Raw genomic sequence first — 20655 nt, forward strand, 5'->3', positions numbered from 1 at the left:
ATGCCCGCATCATCATCGTGTGCTGGGCCGAAATCGGTCAGCCGTAGCGCCTACGGCGCTTTGCTGAATAATGCACATGGGTTGGGTCGGCAAATCATTTTTTTTCATCCTCTTCGAAATATTCCATGGAGATGGTTCACGTTGTAACACAAGCGTTTGCAACAACAGATTAAGCTGAACTTCAGAATATTCTTAGATGATGTAAGTGTTCAACTACTCGTAAAATAACACCTGGGATAAATGCCTAGAAATTGGGATAAATACATACATTAATTGGGGAAGTTTTCGAACGATTTCTTCCAGACTTGAAGGTCAGCTTTGACAGTAACCAGTAATTAGGTTTCAGCATCGATGACGGCGATTTTTTTCACTGACATGAAGTTTAGAATTTCTTCTTCAGTTAGAATGTGACATTTCAATCATACAGAGCCTACTTTCTGAGAAACACAATGTTCAAAATGCCATTCGGGGAGTGCATGAATTTCGCTGCTCCATTATAGCGTCTATAAGTACGTAATCGGATTAGCTTTGCCTAACAACGGCGACGCTTTGCGTTTTGCACCCATATGGCTGATAAGGTCCGTTATCTAGCGTCCTTTTTTAGGGGTGGGGGTGGTGGTTGAAACTCGAAATTACACCGACGGTCCATCTTTAATGATAAACTAATAAGAACAATTCAACTGTTAATGAGAAACTATAGAATAACGGTACAGCTTACACGCATATTTGCTTCTTTTTTTTTTAATAAAACGGTGGTATATCATCCTTGCATAAAACAAAATAGCAAAATCATTTTATTTTCAACAGAACACACAAGGAACAGTTATTTCACTGTAACTACAATTATTATCTCCGCAAAGGAGGTTATGTTTTTATCGGCGTCGGTTAGTTAGTTTGTTTGTTTGTTGGTTGGTTGGTTTGTTAGCAAGATAATTCAAAAAGTTATTGACTGATCTTGATGAAATATTTTTAGGGGTGGTCCTTGGTACAAGTACAAATTCGATTAGATTTTGGAAGTGATCCGGATATGGGTCTGGATTCAGGATTTTTTAAAAAGGATTCTTCACCATTTATGCGAGTATTTCTTTTGGGTGTATTGACAATATGGCGGGGAATTCTTTAGCCTTGCCGGAGGTTTGCGCTCCTTGAGTGCTTTCTAGTTGATTATAAAAGCGTTTGGTTTTGTTCACTAAATGAAAACAAAATACTTATTTTTTAAAAATAGTTTTTAAGTTTATCGATACATTTTTTTTTAAATATAGGTTTTCCCTGCCAATTTCGCAAAAATAGCATTCGAATTCATCTTGATAGTGGCAAATTTGAAGCGACGTAGCGTTCTGCTGTCATTCCCGTGGTTCGTATTAGATTTCAGGCGTTCAAATTCGTTTTAAGACCTGACATTTTCATGTTTAACACATCCTAAATTGAAGGTATGTCATTCGGTTTAAGTGATCATTCAATTTAGCAGTCGGTTTGGTTTAGGGTTATTTGCATCAGATTCTTGTTTTCGTTTTCATTTCCGCGCATTCTATTTTTCACTTTTTGCATTCAAAATAAAAGTGAACGAAAGTAGACGATGCGAGTCTTTTCATTTCTTTTACCCTTTCAATTTTTTTTCTGTTTCAGGTCGTGGTCCATTTTTGTTTTTCTGGCCCCTCCTCTTCGCAGATTTTTCTGTCTGCGAGATCTGAGATACGTTGCTACAATTGACCTGTCAGTTAATCTGCTTATGACACGCTTGTCTGCAAGTTCAAGATAGTCTTGGGCATTGCCATCGAAAGCTTCGATCTAACGAACAGGGTCTACATTTGAATTCTCTTGTCACGCCCATTAGCCGGCATTTTGATGTTTCTAGTGCTTCAATCTAACAGTTTGCATGGTGATCAGAGTAGTCGCAGAGTCTTGTTGGAAATGTTTACATCTATATTTCCAAACATGGGCGTCCCCAGGATTTTTTTCTAGAGGGGCTAAAACATATTTCCCCCCAAAATGCCTGTATTTCCCATCATATTCTCGATTTATCAGTTTTAGAGGGGGCACGGACATTCCCCCAACCCATTAAATACAGCAATATGACTTCGCGCCTCTTTTTCTTTTCCTCCCCCCCTTTTTTAGGAGGGGGGGGGGGGGGGGCGGAGAAAGCGCCCCTGTCCCCCTCGTGACGCCCTCGAATTACTTTGCTTACTTTTCACATAATTATGCTTGCTTAATGGTGAATTCGAATGACCAAACTTACACAGCTTGAAGCTCCGGCGAATTTGGATGCTCGTTTGTGCAATTTTGATTTGAATGCCCTATTGTTGAAATGGCATGATTTAAATGTGAAATCGCATGCTTTTAATATGAAATTGATTGGTGTTTTTAGGTAATTGAATGTTGATCTCAACGTGCATTCAAAATCGTGCGAAAATGAGTGCTTGGTCACCAATTTGGCCGCCAAATCTGCTAACTTGGCCGGGAAAACCTATAATTGAATAGTGAATTTGCCGATAAAAACTATCGATTTGATTGTAACACTTAATCTGCAGAATATGTTCATAACAATAATTTTGCCATGATATTTTCAAAGTTACAAAAGTTATATTCCAATATTATCAATGTTTGTTTCAATTGAAAATCATGTTTAATCAAACCTAAAAGGCTCCGATTTTACCTTTAGAAGACATTCACCTATAGACTTGTACACAAAAAATCCTACAATGACCACTAACGCCCACTTGATATACCCTCACCAAACTTTGTTAATTTGTGTTCTTGCATCACGAGGACTAACTCGATTTATTCGCTATTTGTGACATAGGAATTGAGATGTTAGGTAGACATTCGAATGTCTCCTTATAATCTATCTTTTTTTCTGGATAAGTGCTCCTTTTTGGTGTTGCCCCCCCCCCCCCAGTTTGAAAAGACTTTCCGCCGCCCTGAACAAAAAGAAAGCATCAGAACAGTCGGCACCTGAATAATGGCTCGAAGAATTGCAAAGAATCTTTAAGTCAGCAAGTCTCGCTTTCGTGGTCTACGTTCAACCTCGATATATTATTGGATCTGTATCGTTGGTCGCGTTACTTCTGACGTGTATCCGCCCCCCCCCCCGCATTTACTGTACTAGTCGAATCGCCCTCATAAACATTGTTATCTCTTTCCATTTTGCTAATGTTCATATTAATAGTGCACTACTGCTCGTTTGACAGGTAAAAATATCACACTCAGCGAACCGAGTTGTGACGGATTCGGCTGTGTAAATTAAAAAATGTCCACTGTTTGTAACTGACACCGACATTATAGACAAATTAAGTAAAACTTAATGCATTTTATGGCTGACTGGTCTCGCTGTTAGCACAGCGTATCCCGTTAAGAAGGGCGAGCTGTGCAACGTGGCAGACAGTGCAAGATTATATAATAGCGAAGTAAATGGAAATTAAAATCACAAAAGCCGAAATTCTCAAGAAATGCAGGGTGTGGTGAAATACGGCAGTAACAATTTTGGCAGCACAGAGAGAACCGCCATTTGAAAGAAGAACAACTGCGTCACCTCCTCCACCCCTCCTTCCACACACGGCATCAAGCCTCTGGGGTTAGGAGTCCTTACAAAGAAACAAATGTAACAAGAAAAATCTCTCTCTCTCTATATATATATACAGATAGATAAAGTGAAAATAACAGGGTAAAACATTTAGTTAAAAGTTTTTGAAAAAAGAAAAGAAAAAACAAAAAACAAAACGACAACAACAACGAAGAAACAGTTGATAAATTAATACTTGAATTGAATTATTTGGTACATTGACCAAAACATAATGTTTATCAAGTTCAGGGCTAGTGGTGGCGAGATGGCCCTCCAAAACAGCCAAGAATAGGTTAAAACACAGAAGTAAATTCATAAGAGAATAGTTGACAAAAGATAAAGAAATATTACCTGTAAATAAATTACTAATTAAATTAGCTTAGTTAGTACATGGAACAAAACATAATGGCAACAAAGTTCAGAACTATAATTGAAAAGAAAAAGTGTTAGTATCCAAAGGTTGTAACAATGCAACAAAAATTAGTGATTAAAGAAAAGAGGAAATATTTTCAGAGACAACAAATATAAAAGAGATCAGATGCCAAAGATGGTAAACTTAGTAGATATGTACTATGTTAATTATCTCGTTAAGTAAGTAATATTTAACTTAATTGATTATTGTGTAAGAAAAAGAAAAAGAAAAGAAAGGACTCCTCAACCCCAAAAGGTCGAGCTATAGCTAATGATGCTTAATTGTGTGAGAGACAAGTAAAGCAATAAATAAGTTGTTATTAGACATGCATTTTCCAGGACAGTGGCAATTACATAATGCTTACAGTATTAACACAAAGGTTCCGTCTCCTTAGCTTCGCTGTGCAAGTCCCAAGACATTTTGCAGCTGCCCAATTTATACAAATTAACAATTCTCGATAGAATGATATGAAGTTTCAAAAGATGAAGTTTCAAAGTGAGTTGTCTTCTGACGATGAGGCTTGAAGCACTATAGCGATTACCTTGTCAACGTGATGCGGGACATTGATAGCTCAAAACAAAGTGTCGCACCATATAGTTCTTTTTTAGTTAGGTTAAGCCCCAATATTGAACAGAAAAATGAAAGATGATGAAATAAGCTTTAATTTGATGTGTGTCTCAAGAGTCTGTAAGTCAATATTTTTTTTATTGAATTTCGGAAGTGGGCGTATTTACACTGGGCCGGGTCTATGACAGTTTATTATTACTGCGCCATCCAGAAACTTCCGACATTAACCATCAGGAGAGGGCGCTAGTACGCGTACGGTGGCGCGCCATGGCATTTTTCGTGTGTGCGACGGTCGACAGTGCACCGTAACCACTACTTTATTTTACCATAGGATTGCTACTTTCTTTTCGAAAATTTAGTCACCTTTTCATCAACCATGTCCGCGAGATTTACGGTGTCAAAAGCACCGGATGACATAGAACTCGATGGCGCAGGGAAGACTCCGGAGGTGGAGATAATCGGCAATGAACCCGGCAAAGAACAGTCGTCAAAAAAGTACGGTAAGTTGTAAAGGCTAAAGCGAGTTACGGAAATGGCGTGTCAGGGCGACAGGAGCCGTGGGCTGTGGCTGCAGATGGCACCCCACTGACACTGCGTCAACCCACGCTGTATTGTACCTGTATGTACATGTTCTACTGAGTACTAGATAGCCCAAAAAATGTGGCCTATTTACTGGACTACCTCCATAAATAAAGGCCAGGCCACACCCACACCGGGAGGACTTGATCTAGCCGGCTACGGAGTCACGGTTGATTGCCCCATGGAGGTTTATTCCTCCATGATTGCCCTCAACATGAACAGCGCTACATACATGTACATGATGTATGTACTATGCGTTATGCTCCACTAGTCCCACTCCGTATCCTCGTAGCTGCCAACAGGGTAGTTGGTTTGGACTTAAAAATTTTCAGCAACTCCCATTCATTTTGTGTTGCTTCGTTCTCAAGGACCCCCACTCAGTATCCGCGTAGCTGGCAATGCAATGGACTTGAATTGTTTCTTTTCCAGTGATTCCAACCTCGTAGCCAGAGAATTTAGAGGTTGTATTTCCGAGTGGCGGGTATTCTGCAATTACTCCGGACTTGTGTTACCAAATTTATTTTCACATTCAGACTGCGTGCAAAGGCCTAGGCCTAGCTCAATTTATGTTTTCAAAATACACTCACCCTCCATAAATTAACAAATCAGAACTTGCTGCATTTGTCAGTTGTCCAGCTTTTGCGTAATTTCCAGCCGAATGTGGATTTTTCTTGGCATTTCTTTTACCACCTCACACCCAGCAGCAACCTAGGGGAAACACTGGTTTGTGAGTAACTCAATTGCAACCGTGTTCCAGCTGAACCAATGCCCACGCGCTAATCCTTTCTGTATAGTGCGCCCTCATGCGTATACCGTCAGCGAGCTAGCTGTACGATGTACGTACATACATGATATACTGCTGAGGCAGCGATCCCGTTCCTGTATACGGTTGGTCACAATTGATAAGTATGCCAAACACATGAAAGCGAAGAAACAGTCTTCTACTTGCAAATTGTTACAGCTGTGCCTTTGCTCTTGCAACGAGTTTAACCCAAGGTTTGTTGTAATTGCAGCATTTTGGCTGTGAAAATTGTCGGATTAGGCAACATTACTTGGTTTGAAGCCGATGTTAACTCTTCTTTGTTCCCCAATTTGTTGGTTTTGTTAACCATTGTGTAACTGCTTTCCCTCCGTGTTTACGACCACAGCTCGTTTAGTTGATGGCCGGAACGATTATTATGGCAGTGTGAACAGTAACTGGAGTAAGTGTGAATCACGTCCACAGTTCCTTTTGCAAATCTGTTGATTGTGCATGGGCGAAGCAAGGGGTCTCTTTGACAACACTTTTTTTTGGTCCTTTCCATTAAACAAACTTATCAACAGGATAACAGCCATAAAGGCACTGAGATAGTATTTCAAGTAGAAAAGTACTGAGAGAACTAACATAGTGTGATTTCCTTTGTTTTGTGTATGTCTGTGTTTTGCTTTATTGTACTTTTGCTGCATGTCTGAGTAGCCTATATACACAACTTTTGAGCTTCCAATCTTCGTGGTTTTTTGTTTGTTTGTTTTAAGGGACCACACCCGATGACTCTGTGGTCTGTAGTTCAGGCATGAGTATTAAAAACAGACTTTACATCATTATGAGAAAGGTTTGTTAACTGTAAGAACTCGTTTCGCTAAATAGTTTACGAAAAATTCTCAAAAGTGAGATAAATGGACAGTACAATTCCTTTTGAAACAAAGTGGTAAATTTAACAAACCGTATGTATAGTTCAGACGCAACATGCTTAAAGAGACCTCTTGCTTATAGTCCCGGGTGTGCTGGTAACCGTGCATTTTGTGAGTCCAGTCTCTGCTTGAGTAGATTTAGAAACCTGCAGGGAACCAGTGGTGGTCACACTGTTGATCCCATTTAACACAGCATGATGTGTCTGTTCCGTCTCTCGATGTTGAGCATTTTGAGATTCTAAAACCAACGCGAGAACTGGTGGACAGTTTCTGCTCTGTGCATGGTTTTGTTTGAAGGGTGGGGAGAACATTTCTGTGGAATGCATCTTGTTTTCAGATACAGAATCCATATTATTTATTTATTTTTTTGTGCTGCCGAGGATCCAGCCATCTATTGAGTTTTGGAAGACTGCTGCATTTAAAAACACTTTATTGAAATGTGCACTGAACCTCTGGTGACATTTTTACTTTATTTAAAACTACATCTTTTCGTTTCTCAACATCTTGGGCCTTCGATGAAGATGTAAGGTCTCAAAGATTATTATTTTTTTTTTAATTCATGTACATTGTACTTTTGCCTTTGTGCAAATGATACTTGACATTAATATAAGAAAAACAAATCCCAACGCAAAAAGACTTCTGTGAAGAAGTAAGGTACTGGTACATATATAGTATTTTTGTTTGAGGTGGGGGGGGGGGGGGGTTGGGCTGAAACAGCACTCTCAACTTATCATGTGCAGAGCAGAGCAAGTTACAGCACAGTTCGGTGAAGTACGGTATCTATGTGTATGACATACTGTAACTAACTTTTGGTTACTGTTCACAATGGCTGTATATAATGTGGTGGAATGAGTACTAACACTACTTTTAGCCTTTTCATACCGTCATAGCCGTCTTGCCTACGGTACCTTTGGTGAAATCAACATGGTTAGGTAAGATGTACCATTCATACTTGCGGTCTTTTCACACTGACGTCTCTCCTACCCATGTTAAAATCAACACGGGTACCAGTAGGTAAGGCATACCATTCATACTTGCGGTCTTTTCACACTGACGTCTCTCCTACCCATGTTAAAATCAACACGGGTACCAGTAGGTAAGGCATACCATTCACACTTGCGGTCTTTTCACACTGACGTCTCTCCTACCTGTGTTGAAATCAACACGAATCCACTGTAACTTAAGCGGAACGGGGTCCCTTTGATAACGGGTACTGGCAAGGCGTAGCGTTCACACTTACACAGGTCTGTGTTTACATGGGTCAGCCGTAGATTTTGGATTTTCTACCGTGGTAGAGCCCCTCTCAAACCCTGGTCCTAACCAGGCTTGGAGTTGACCCATGTAGAATGCCAGACCCGTGCAGAAGCAATGTTAGATTCTTGCTAGTGTGAAAGGGTGCCCTGAAATCTCAGGATGTATGACCCAGATCCAACACTTGGTGTGAATACTGAAAAGGCCTTGTGATACCATGGACTGTGTGTAGGCAGGAAGTGTTCATTGTGTACATGTAAGGTGAAGGCCTCTGAGTTTCAAATGAATGACTGGTTTTCAACCAAACAGGGAAAAATGTGGCAATGACACTTCAATAGTCCTTCCAACGAAACAAAACAAACCCTGTTTTTCAAAAGCAGTTGTTCTTTGCATTTTATCACTGAGCGTCTTTTTTTTCTCAAGTTATTAGGCCCCCTATCCTCTTTAAAAAAAAATGTAAAGTTTCTAGTTTGTTATATTTTATTTGCATATATCTGGATTGTAGGGTACCGTAGCTAGGGTGGGAAGTTAGAAAAGATAGACAGGCATGAGATTTTTTAGACTTTATTTCTGAAATCAGACCTTTTGAATCTGAGAGAAAGACATTATCAGTATCGAAAGAAATGCATCTTTCAGACCTTTCATCCAGTTTCTATACCTACAATGTATTTCACACAATCTCATCCCTGGATACGAAGAGAAAAAAAATACATTCACCCCAAAATACTGTATTGAGTACATGATGCATGTTGGATCTTGGGGCACTCTCTAGGTGGAAAAAGCAAAATAAAAGCTGTACATCACTCACTCTCTCTCACTCTTGACCAGTAACCCCCTTGCCTGCAGGCAGGCAAGCAGAAATCTCCAGCCTCTTCTGTTCTGCGTTATTCGTATATCCCTGAATCCCTGAATAATCTTGAAAGATGCTCCATAAATGCAGGAAAAGCATCTTGATTTCTCCATTCTGCTACATGTACATGTAGCTAAGCCCCTCCCCCACCCTTGAGCTTAACCTGTATCCATCCCATGTTTTTACTAGGGCTAGGAAACGATCAGTAGAAATAAGAATCAATAAGGCTGGAGACCTCTCCGGGTATATGTACAGCAAGACATCTGAGTAAACAGTGCTTCAATGTTGCACACTGTGTGTACAAGCAGCTTGCAGAATGCCTGCATTTTTAACTTTTCTATCACCCTTTCTATAGCGCCATGTTTCTGCTAACACCAGGCTCTACACAGATGAAATTGCTTGACAAGTTACAGGAAAAAAAACACCCTCTAGCACAAAACCAGTCTGAAATCGCATGGCCATATTTTGAGATATGCCCTTTACTTGTAAATTACAATGTACATCGTGCAGGCCAAAATTATCGAAATTCAGATTAAGGCATTGGAAGCTAGAATAATGAACATATTTCAATTCCAGTGAAGTTACCGGTAATTTGTATATTGCCTGAGAAGTTCGTTTGGGAAACTTTTACCACAAATTTCTCAATTTTTAAAAACCTTCCAAGGTCCAAACATTGGGAACTGAAAATAGCTAGACAACGTGTCAGATTTTGTCCGATTCCCATATGCTACAGCTTATTCATTGTCGTATTTCCAATGAGGCCAAAATTCCAGGTTTTTTTTTAGAATTGGTACACGTGACTCTCTGTGTGCTGAACGGTCATGTTACATGTACAAGTCATGTTGTGCATTTATACAGCGTGTCAAAAAAAAAAAAAAAAACCAAAAACCTCAAAAGCATCCTCTTTTTCACAGCTTTTAAAATAAATTCATCGCAAATATATATCTAAACATATAAAGAGAGTATAGTGCATTAGTTTTCAACAATGAAAAACCTTTATCAGATAAATATTTATTGAGTTACCGCCAATTCAAAATATGTGCCAATTTTTTAATCTGTCCATGGTGTCAATTGTCATTTGTTAGGAATGTAATGGGTTTGGGGTGAATGTAGTTTTGTTTTCTTTAAATGTTTTAATCTTTCTTCATGTATTTTGTTCATTGAGTGGTTGGGTACCGCTTCACGGTATGATCACAAAACCTTGTGTGAACTTGTACCATGTTACGAAGATGTTATAAATTTTGTTACGTCATCATGACGTCATCAGGTATCAAATTACAAGCGATTTAAAGGCAAATTTTGACAAAATAGTTTGCGTTATATCTTTTGAACTAAATAGAGTATTTTTTCGTGAGGTTGTAGACTATGCTGTGAGAAACATTTTGTGTTCCCAGACACAAAACCGCTTGACCTTTACTTCCGGTGTTACCAGAAGTGCAATAAAAACTGAATATAACTCAAAACCGGAATCATTTTACTACAGACACATATATTATGAAAGTGTTTAGTGAGGAATGCCAGACACAAAAACAGTGTGATGACGTCATCATCCCAAAGGGCGCCCCCTAGCGGCACATAAAATATTGTTTCTTTTCTTTACTGTTAAAACCATAGGTTCAAATTTTACCAAATCGACCCTTGATATTCTTTGATTAACCATAGATAACTTGGCAAGGTTTCAAATTCATGACGTCATCAGACCGGAAGTGTACCTTTATGAGAATTTGCCAACGATCATATTTTAAATTTAATTCTATCATTTGATCCATGTCGTATATCTTAGCCCAAATAACGATACCATTACAATGTTCACCTTTTGCTTCCAAATACTGTGACGTCATCAAACCGAAAGTTTGGTGTTATGAATGCATACACTTATATTTTCCATATTTTCATACGTTATTTAACTTCACAATGAACATCCACTCCGAACTAAATCAGTATTCACTTCCCGTTTTTGACTAATGATGTTATCAAGCCAGAAATAACTTGTATGGGTACATGGAATCCAGGAAAAGATTTAATTTCCTGATACTTTGTTCTTACATAAAAATATTCATAACTTAACTGGACAGTGTTTCATAAAATAGTTGTCTACCCGACCACTCTACATTTGTAACAACAAATGCGAACCTCTAGTTTTATTTTCAATATTCTTTTTTTGCAGCAATGGTCATTTATCCTTTTGGAAGTAATGGTAGTCCTGTAAAGAACTGTTTTGTTTAAAATCTCTCAGATCATCTTGCTGCTCTATCTCTGCCCTCTACTTGGTAGCCTTTTTAAAAAAAGAAGAAGAAGCAAGGTTCAGTCCCTGTTCTTAGTTATTGCGGCAGTCAAATATCAGTCGCCGTGGACAAAATGAAAATTCCGTACTTGTTTTCAATTGGCCATAACTCAATAAATATTTACCCGATCGGGACAATTTTGTTATTGTTGAAAAGCTAATGGACTATACTCTCTAAATATGCATAGATATTTGTGATGTATTTTATTTAAAGCTGTGAAAAAGAGGACATTCTTGAGGATTCAGGTTTTTTTTAAGACACCCTGTATGCACTGGGATCTTCAGTGTGGAGAAGGTGTTTGTGACACCTTTCTGTTAAAAGTTATCAGGGAGTATTGAGCTTTAAAAAAGTTAACGTATTGATGAAGGACAAAATCCCATATTATTATTTTTTTTTTTAAAGATCTACGTATATTAATGATATACATGTACATTGTACATGTACACCAGGTTATCATTTGTTTTTACCAATGTACTTCAAACCTTCGTTGATATGAGCCGTATATCGTGACCCAGTTCCATTCCAAACATTCTTGGCTCTGGCAGGATATTTTTACTTGGTCAAAGTTCGGTCCAGAGAATGCTGAATGGATGTTGCATTATGCACGGAGTAATGTTTGGCTTTCATTTACTAATGCAATCAGAGTTGTTTGGAAATGTATGGTTCATACATGTATGTATGTGCAATGTTACAAAGCTGCATGTTTGTTTACCTTGTGTTTGATTTACATTGTAAGTCTTTACTGTTTGTGTTGAAAAAAAAAAACCTTAGTTGAGTGCATGCGTACCGTACTGTGTGTAAGCAATGCATTATTGAAATGTGGCAGCAGTAATTTGTAGCAAATCTTATGCATGATATGGATGTGTTTGCCATGTACCTACATGTACATTGTAAAAGGTGTCCTAAATATATACGAAATGTGTCTTTTGGTTGATTGTGGTCATATGAAAGCTAAATATTTAACTTTCATCTCTCAACAGGATATTTTTGGCTTTGTTTTAAAAATATGTTCATTGGTTTCTTGAAAGTTTTCATGCCGCTCCATGCACGTGCTTGTGTACACATTAACTTAGATACATGTATAATTAACACTTTGATTTTTTCTCTTTCACAAGACAAAGTGCTACTGGACAAAGTGCATACTGGACCCTAATTTGAATGAGAACAAAACAACCACATTTAAAAAGTTAACCAAAAAAATCTTAAAAAAAAAAAAAAAAAATTGCACAGAAAATTAATGTGGTCGCCTCGCCTTAGGGCTGTCCATGCTTGACTAATTTAGTATTTGATTACTCAAAAATGGGTTGGACCGAATATTTGGATATTCGAAACTGCCAGTTGCAGCTGCGTGCTGCTCAAGTTTAAAGCTGCACGAAGAGTGTGTTGGTTAAAATTTGCGTGCAGTGATTGATATGGGGCGCTGGAGTGTTTTGCAGTAAAAGGGCTTTAATCTGCCATCTGACAATAAAGCGCCACAACTTTAAACGATAAAATAACATCACAGTCTTGTGTGTATGTGCATAGTTTTTTTGTGGGTTTTTTTGTTTTGTATTGAAACCGGCAAAAAGCAATTCGAATATTTGGTTGATGATCGAATATTTGACTACTCCGTATATTCAGGAATCAGGACAGCCCTACCCTGTTTTTAACCTCGTACATCTGTTTCTGACTGGTGTTCTAGAGTTACGCCAAACCAAAATTTCTGATGTTTTACATGTACTTTGTATGAGGAACAACTCAATTTGACCGAATAGATGTTAGTATCGGACTAGCAAATTTGTGTATTAACCCTAACTCCCTAGCATGATTTACTAGAAACCATGTACCCATCCTGGCAAATTCCAATGTGGGAAACTGCATACACATATTTCTGACTTTGATTCTGGAGTTGTGCCAACCCAATGTAAAAGACTGTCAGTACAGGGGCACTGTACCCATCCTGACAGATTCCTACAAAACATGCCGTTGGGCTTTGATGGGTTGAGTTCTGTTTAATAGGCGACCCTTGAATTCCCATTGACTGGATCCTGACTCTTTTGCTCGCAGATTTGCTGCTATTTTACCGGTACCAATCAAAGGTCAAACTTAGTGTAATTGTAGTCTTCAGAAATTTAATAATTTAGCTTGGCTTGACTCTGGGGCCCCAGTTTGAAATGGATGTTACTAACAGAACCCTTCTCACCTTTTTGATGCAGACTCGGTCTCTGAACGTGTAAAGCAGGCAGTCCACCTCCCATCCCTTCACCTGCCAAACCGTTTCAAACCCACGTTTGCGCTCGGACGTGAGATTCTCGCATGCGTTCCAAACCTTTCAAATTGCCTTTGGCATGTTGCTGTAGGCCTACTTATCATTTGTCGTGTACAGCCTCGCATTGCATGATGTGAAATGTGTTGTTGCTCCGATTTATTCTTCTTAAAGATTCAAAAAAATAATTTTCATAATTGCGTGCACATGTGCACGTGTGTTGCAGACAATTTCAATTCTGTCACATGAAAATTATTCAAAAGCAATGTCTTGAGAGTTTTCAGAAATACATGTAATATATTCACTGTCCCCTAAGTTCAGCTATGTCTGGTGGGTCTATTGCTAAAAATTGCTGCAGGGACAAGGTTACCATTCCTTTATAATGCACCTATCAATTTGGGCGATTCACAATGTACTGCGCCACCAAGAGTTTACCATGGAGAGTCCATTTTTAAAGTTTACGGTCAACAAAACATGGCCCATTTGAATGAGTGTCGGTAGACAACTTGAAACATAATGTTTAGTTTTCATAATGGCTGGTTGTAAAGAGCGCCCCTATTTTGGAAGATGGTACCAGACCACCCCCCCCCCCCCCCCGGTGAAAAAAACGTGTCAGCATTTGAGCACGGATGTGCCCCAAAAAATGGATATGCTGCTGCACCGACAGAAGATGCCTTTTACCCTTTTACTGAGCAAGTGCCCCCTTTTTGGTGATATCCCCCCCCCCCCAGTTTGAAAACCGTTCCGTTGCTGCTGAATTGACGCATCCCTGTGTCACAGCCATGATGAGAAGAACATGATACATTCTTGACACACCATGGGGGTAAAATCGACAGATGTATAGAAAGCACTTTTCTTTTCAGAGAATTTGAGATGCTTTTTGAGTAAATGATTATATGGGGTACCCGGTACATATATGTACTCAAAGACCACAGAGTTGACTATGGGGTAATTTGGGGGAACAAAGTCTGTCGATAACAAAGTCCTCTTATTTCTCATTAACTGTAAGTCGACAGGAATTTGTATAAATGTGTTCAAATTGTGTAGAAAAACAGTGTGACTCTATAAAAGTCACTTCATCTACAGTGTACAAAAGTCATTCCAAATGTACATGTAGGCCTACATGTACTTTCTGATAAAAATTGACAAATGCAATTTTTTACAAATTGATAAAAAAATTACAATATACATTTACAAATATTCAAATATTGAATTATCATGTATAGGACACGTTCAAGAAAGCCCCAGAGCCTTGACATTGATCATTTAAGCTAAGCCATTACAGACGAGACACACCTCCTTTATTTTAACTGACTTCAATAAGGAGTTCAGCGGAGTTCATATAAACAGACATGACGCAACCAAACTGAGAGAAAAGTGACTCAGTCACAGACAAGGCATTGCAGCATGTGTAGTTCTTTCCTTTATGTACATGTACAGTACCGGTACATGTACAGTACCGGTACATGTACAGTACTTCCAGAAACTTCCCTTTCTCAGTCTAGTCACAGTTAGCTTTGTAACTACGGTACCATAGGCCTGTGGCTGACATTCTAGTATGTAGAGACTCCTGTTTTAAATTATGCAGAGCGATCGTATCCAATTCCACTAGTCATAGTGGCCCACTAATCCACCGGCCGGGAGCCATGGATTGATACATGTACATGGAAAGAAATTAGTCTCGTGAACTGCAGGCTAGCATACATTATTCATACACTGTATGTGGAATTAGACTTGTTAGAGTCCTCTACTAATACAAAATTGTGACAGCATATGTCTGTCATTGAGTCATCCAAGGTGGATTATAAAGTTCCTGTCGGCACTCCCCCCCCCCATCGCCCCCCCCCCCATCGCTGCTGCCCTTCCCCCCAGTCATTTGTGGATCAACACATGCATAATTTTGCACAATATGCTTGCATTTGTACATGTATGCATGTCTAATGATGTCTTACATGCCTACATGTACAGTAAACTCCGGCTAAGACGGCACTCTCGGCACCAGAGAAGGCATTGCAGCATGCGTAGTTCTTTCCTTTATACACAGTACATGTACAGTACTTCCCAGAAACTTCCCTTTCTCAGTCTAGTCACTGTTAGCTTTGTAACTAGGCCTGTGGCTGACATTCTAGTTTACTATACCTCATACATATTCATGATCGAGAGCCGAACTCTCACTGGTCAACTCACCATCACGTGCCAGATGTTATTCTTGCTGTTTACCAAACGCGCGCGCGAGGATTCACGCACAGTGTAAATACGCATGCGTAGTAGACTGTCGCACGGGTTACCCGTGCGACAGTCTACTACGCATGCGCTTTACAGAGCAATCGAGGAACTGTCGCACGGGTGCAGTACGCACGCGCGAACATCGCCCAGGAGAGATGCATGGTTGCACGGTTCGCGTAAATGTTAATTTCCAAAGCTCAATGATGCCGTACTGGAGAAAACTTACAAAAGAAAGTTGTACACAAACAACTATATTTACAACTGTAGTAATTGTATTATATTGCAAACGAACCAAACTAGAACTAATATAAGTTGAGCAACAATATTCTTTTGGTGAGCTGTACAAGTTTCCCCGAATTTTGTTTTAGGTGCATATATAAAAAAAAAAATTCGGCAACTGAATATGTATGAAGTATAGTAAAACAAAACATAACATGGTTTATTTCGGGAGGACAGTCGATATTAGCTCCCCTTGGTATTGGAAGTTGACAAACTAGTTCCCTCGACTTCGCCTCGGGAACTAGTTTGTCAACTTCCAATACCTCGGGGAGCGAATATTGACTGTCCATCCTCAAACCATGTTATATTTGTATAATGTAGAGACTCCTGTTTTACATTATGCAGAGCGATCATATCCAATTCCACTAGTCATACTCATAGTGGCCCACTAATCCCCCGGCCGGGAGCCATGGATTGATACATGTGCATGGAAAGAAATTAGTCTTGTGAACTACGGGCTAGCATACATTATTCACACACTTTATGTGGAATTAGACTTGTGAGAGTCCTCTACTAATACAAAATTGTGACAGCATATGTCTGTCATTGAGTCATCCAAGGTGGATTTATAAATTTCCTGTCGGCACCTCCCCCCCCCCCCCGGCCCCTAATCGCCCCGTCTTCCCCTCCCCTACCCCAGTCATTTCGTGGATCAACACATGCATAATTTTGAACAATATGCTTGCATTAGATGTATGTCTAATGATGTCTTACTTATGTTTGCTTGTTGACACTGTGCAACATCAGTTGTTCTTCCTGTAACAAACATAAACTCACAGCAAGCTTCTGCTGGCATTGAAAACATAAATGTTAATGACTTGTCCACGAAATACGAGATATGGTGCAGCTCATACGCTAACAATGAGAGTCTGCAAAAAAAAAAGCTCTGTTATAAAGTACAGAAAGTATTTTGTAAATAAAACTAGAAGAACAAAGAATTAATTTCAATAAATTACAGAACAACACTCTTACCAAACTGTTTTACTAAGTAAAAAATAGACTTCATTTTGGTGGCTTCGTAGATGTACATTGTGGTGTTTTTTTTTAAAGAGGGATTAGCTTCATGTGCTAGGCATTTGTCATGTTTGTATGTTTCAACGTCCAACTTAAGTAAAAGAATATTTGATCCTGAAAAAAATTGTCACGTTTATCTTCAAATTTTAAATTATGAAGGGTTCTAGTCTACCAAATCACCTGTACTTACTTTGTGCACTGAAATGTATGCCAGATCTGACATTGTATGGATATTTTTTTGTTTGTTTTGTTGGTATGCTTTTTTATGTGAATTTGCTTTCTGACTCTGTACCACAGAACTGCTTTTATTATTTTCTATTTATCCTTAACTTCTTCTTCTTAACTCTCCTTTCTTTTCAGATGGCTAGTTTTAACAGTAGTGTGTATGTGTGTAATTACTAATTGATGCTCCTTTTTCTCATCTCAACAGTGGTAGAAATAAACTGGTGTTTTTCGTCTGTGAATTGTCCTAGTGACTGTGACTAAACCTAACACTTTGTCACTATGCAATGCACATAGTGTTGTTTTTGCCTACATCTATTGAATAATACTGTGACTACAGATAGATGGCTTGCACGGCAGCCATCTTGGAGGTGTGCGCTTTCGTTCAACAGGAAAACGCATGAGTAGACCTCTTGTGCGTTCATTGTTACTAAATTATAACAAAACACACCTCAAACATGGCCTCTGAATGTAAAGGGCCTGTCACATTATATGCGCTCTCATAGGAGACCTTACGGCGACCATTTTTTTTCTCCATAAATTTAACAATTGCAGCGAGGACGCAATAAAACTTACGCTCATACTTACGATGCGTTCAACTCGCTCTCTATGCGCCCCTGTCAAGCCCAATTACTCGATCTAGTCGCTGCCGCTGTGCTGTCACTGCGCCCACACTACGCTCTGCTCGCTGTTGATACGTCCTAGTAGCATGCGTCGCGCTCTCTATTCGACCAAAATACGCTTATGTGACGTCACTTGCACTTTATAAATACCACGACAAAACGGTCAATACAAAGTCCAGTTTCAAAAAATTATTCTACAAGTTCATCGCAGTCGAGTTACTTTGTCATGAAGACTACGTCGACTGCCTTGCGCCTAAGCTGCCTCAATGAAATTTCAATGTCGCACGATTCACGCTCGCACAGCGCCCGAGTTGCGTCATTACAGCGCCCTGGCCAGAGCGCAGAGGTGTTGCGATTGTTTTGAGCATGTTCAAAGACCTTTGCGCTCATCGGAGACCATTAAGACCCTCTGGCACCCATCTGGCGACCCATGTAGTTGTCCCTGCGATCTAGTAGTTGTTGTTGCGCCTCAGCTATTTTTCAAGGACGCAGTGAGAGCGCATATAAGATCGCAGACAGTGTGACAGGGCCTTAACTGGTCTATAAGAAGCCAACACTGAGGTCCTATACATGTACAGGCAATATCAGTGCTCCCTCAACCATTAGAGTGTTCACAACCTGCCAAAATGCACTGGTGCCTCAAATTTGAGATCATGCATTTGACATGTCGGCATGCTACCACCTCAGTTAATGCAACTACAGTACTGGTAATTGTGGTCACTGTAACTCCTTATTTTGAGACACTTCTAATGGTTTGGTAATTCAAAAAAATTCAAAATAGCAGTTCTAGGAAAGATGCGTTCCCTACTTGCTTTTCAAATAAACAACCTTCTAATGGCAAGTGGTGCTTTGCAGATTGGCCACAAAACAACTTGGTTCAGAAGACCAAATTTCTGACCTACATTATGACAGATGTAATGTTGACAATCGAAGCTATGCCCAAAACAGTTTATTCAAAGAGGTACATCTCATCTCTGTCAAAACTTAAGCAATGAACAACAAATTTTGGCGTGGCCTTAAATGACGTGGCCTTATAACTGTACTACCATAATAATTGTAGAAACGCTTACCCTTATTTTTTCCCCTAACTTTTTTTTTTCAAGGTGATGGCAGCAAAGCAGAAATGTCACCGTTCATGGACCAGGAGAAGGGGCTTCAAGACTTGGCTCTGTACGAGGTGAGATGGCGTTGATTGGTGTCACTACTACCCCTTGATCAGAAGACTATGAATAGGAGCAAACCACAATACTGTATTCACTGTCAATGTGTTACGGGAAAACAGTCAACAAAATCAGAGTTGTAACAAGTCACTGATTTCTGTGACTCGAGTCGAGTCGAGTCATTTTAAAGAAGTGACTCGAGTCGAGTCATTAGGTCCAAAGGTCGAGTCGAGTCGAGTCGAGTCAAATATTTAGCTCAAGTCAATTCGAGTCACGAATATTTGAATACTATATACCAACATTTATAAAAGGAGGCCATAAGTTTAGCCAGCGTTCGAATCCAGGAGCTTTATAAGAAATCGCCTAAAGCCAATGATGAAACAGCGAATTAGAAAATGTGTTTAAAAATCTGATTCCTGGATAGTATTTTGTGCGTTCTAGAACCATGAGGTGGGAGTCTGTGACACGTTGTATATTTATACATGACTGCTATTCGCAAAGCGAAGTGAGCATAAAGTTTGCACCGTAAGTCATTGCAAATACTTTTCGCAAAGTTGTGCTTTTATTTTTGGGACTCGAGCCTTATTAGCCTTCGCTCAAGTCACGTCGAGTCTTTTGATGAGGGACTCGAGTCGAGTCGAGTCATTTGCTCGCAGTGACTCGAGTCGAGTCGAGTCATTTACCCTTAGGGACTCGAGTTGAGTCAAGTCACCAAAAATTGTGACTCGAGTCGGACTCAAGTCGAGTCGTTGACTCGAGTCATTACAACTCTGCAACAAATGCACAACACAATATTTCTTTTGAACAAAGGGCAAGGCATTTTTTTTTTTTGTGGGGGGGGGGGGGGAACGTGTGACTTTGTGACTCTAGTTGACATTTTTGGTATGAATAAGAATGACTTTGATTATGGGGCTTCAAAATCTTTTTGGGGGGGGGTTGTGGTATCGCAGTTATCAATGATGCATGGATGATTGACTGCAGGGTAGTAGTAGAAGAAGGTTGACTGTCAATATAGAAAGTTGCCTTTCTGAAGCAAAAACTCTGTCTTGTATGTGAAACACTCCAATTACAGGATGAGATGAAGGTCGGACATCAAACGCTTCACCGACCATTTGCCGTGTTTGTCCGAACAAATGTTGCACTGTAGGGGTATTCTAAATGCTTTTTTGGTTCACCGGTGCACACATTATGCACATAGGTATTGATGGATTCGGAATGATGGGTTTGGGGGGGGGGGGGAAGTGGGCTCCTCAGATACAGTCACATTTATATATAGCTGATGCTAAGAAGAAAAGTTTGGATTCCCCCGGTAAGCTGAATTCTTTGGCTGTGGCTAGCAGTAAGACATGTGTCTATGGGAAACAGCTTAGCCCCTTCCGTGGTACATTACATGTCAAGCTGCATGCCGTAGCCAAGTAATTCAAGAGAGGCCTTACTATCTACATGTATTGCATGAGGAGCCTGCATGACAATGTACAACGGTACGTGCCTTACCTCTTGTTGTTGTTTGCAGGAGGAGATTGAGAACAGGCCCAAGATTGCATCTCTCCTTAACACCCTGGCCAACTACAAGTCCCTACCAGAGCACACGGAGATGCCAGGAGATAGGAAATCGGACCGACCCACCGTGGTAAGTTGGAACTGGTAAACTGACCCTGTGCAGTGGTTAAAATTGCAAATTGCTGCACTGTGAATGTAGGGCACTGGGCACC

The 20655-nt window shown here is 39.7% G+C and overlaps 1 protein-coding gene across 2 annotated transcripts in view; it reads left to right on the forward strand.

Annotated features, from left to right (window-relative positions):
* The first annotated feature begins 4776 nt into the window (after nucleotides 1-4776).
* LOC119744977 (solute carrier family 12 member 4-like) overlaps nucleotides 4777-20655 on the forward strand; it is a 46542-nt gene continuing 30663 nt past the window's right edge. The window contains exons 1-4 of one of the 2 annotated variants that reach the window (XM_038221204.1): nucleotides 4777-5038; nucleotides 6266-6319; nucleotides 18887-18960; nucleotides 20457-20573. In XM_038221204.1, the coding sequence (XP_038077132.1) occupies nucleotides 4915-5038; nucleotides 6266-6319; nucleotides 18887-18960; nucleotides 20457-20573 (369 nt within the window). In that variant the 5' untranslated portion in view covers nucleotides 4777-4914. The remainder of the gene's footprint in view (nucleotides 5039-6265; nucleotides 6320-18886; nucleotides 18961-20456; nucleotides 20574-20655) is intronic. The other variant, XM_038221212.1, reaches the window with a different exon arrangement.

The sequence above is a fragment of the Patiria miniata genome, unplaced genomic scaffold, assembly GCF_015706575.1.
Source record: "Patiria miniata isolate m_02_andy unplaced genomic scaffold, ASM1570657v1 HiC_scaffold_12, whole genome shotgun sequence".
NCBI lineage: Eukaryota > Metazoa > Echinodermata > Asteroidea > Valvatida > Asterinidae > Patiria > Patiria miniata.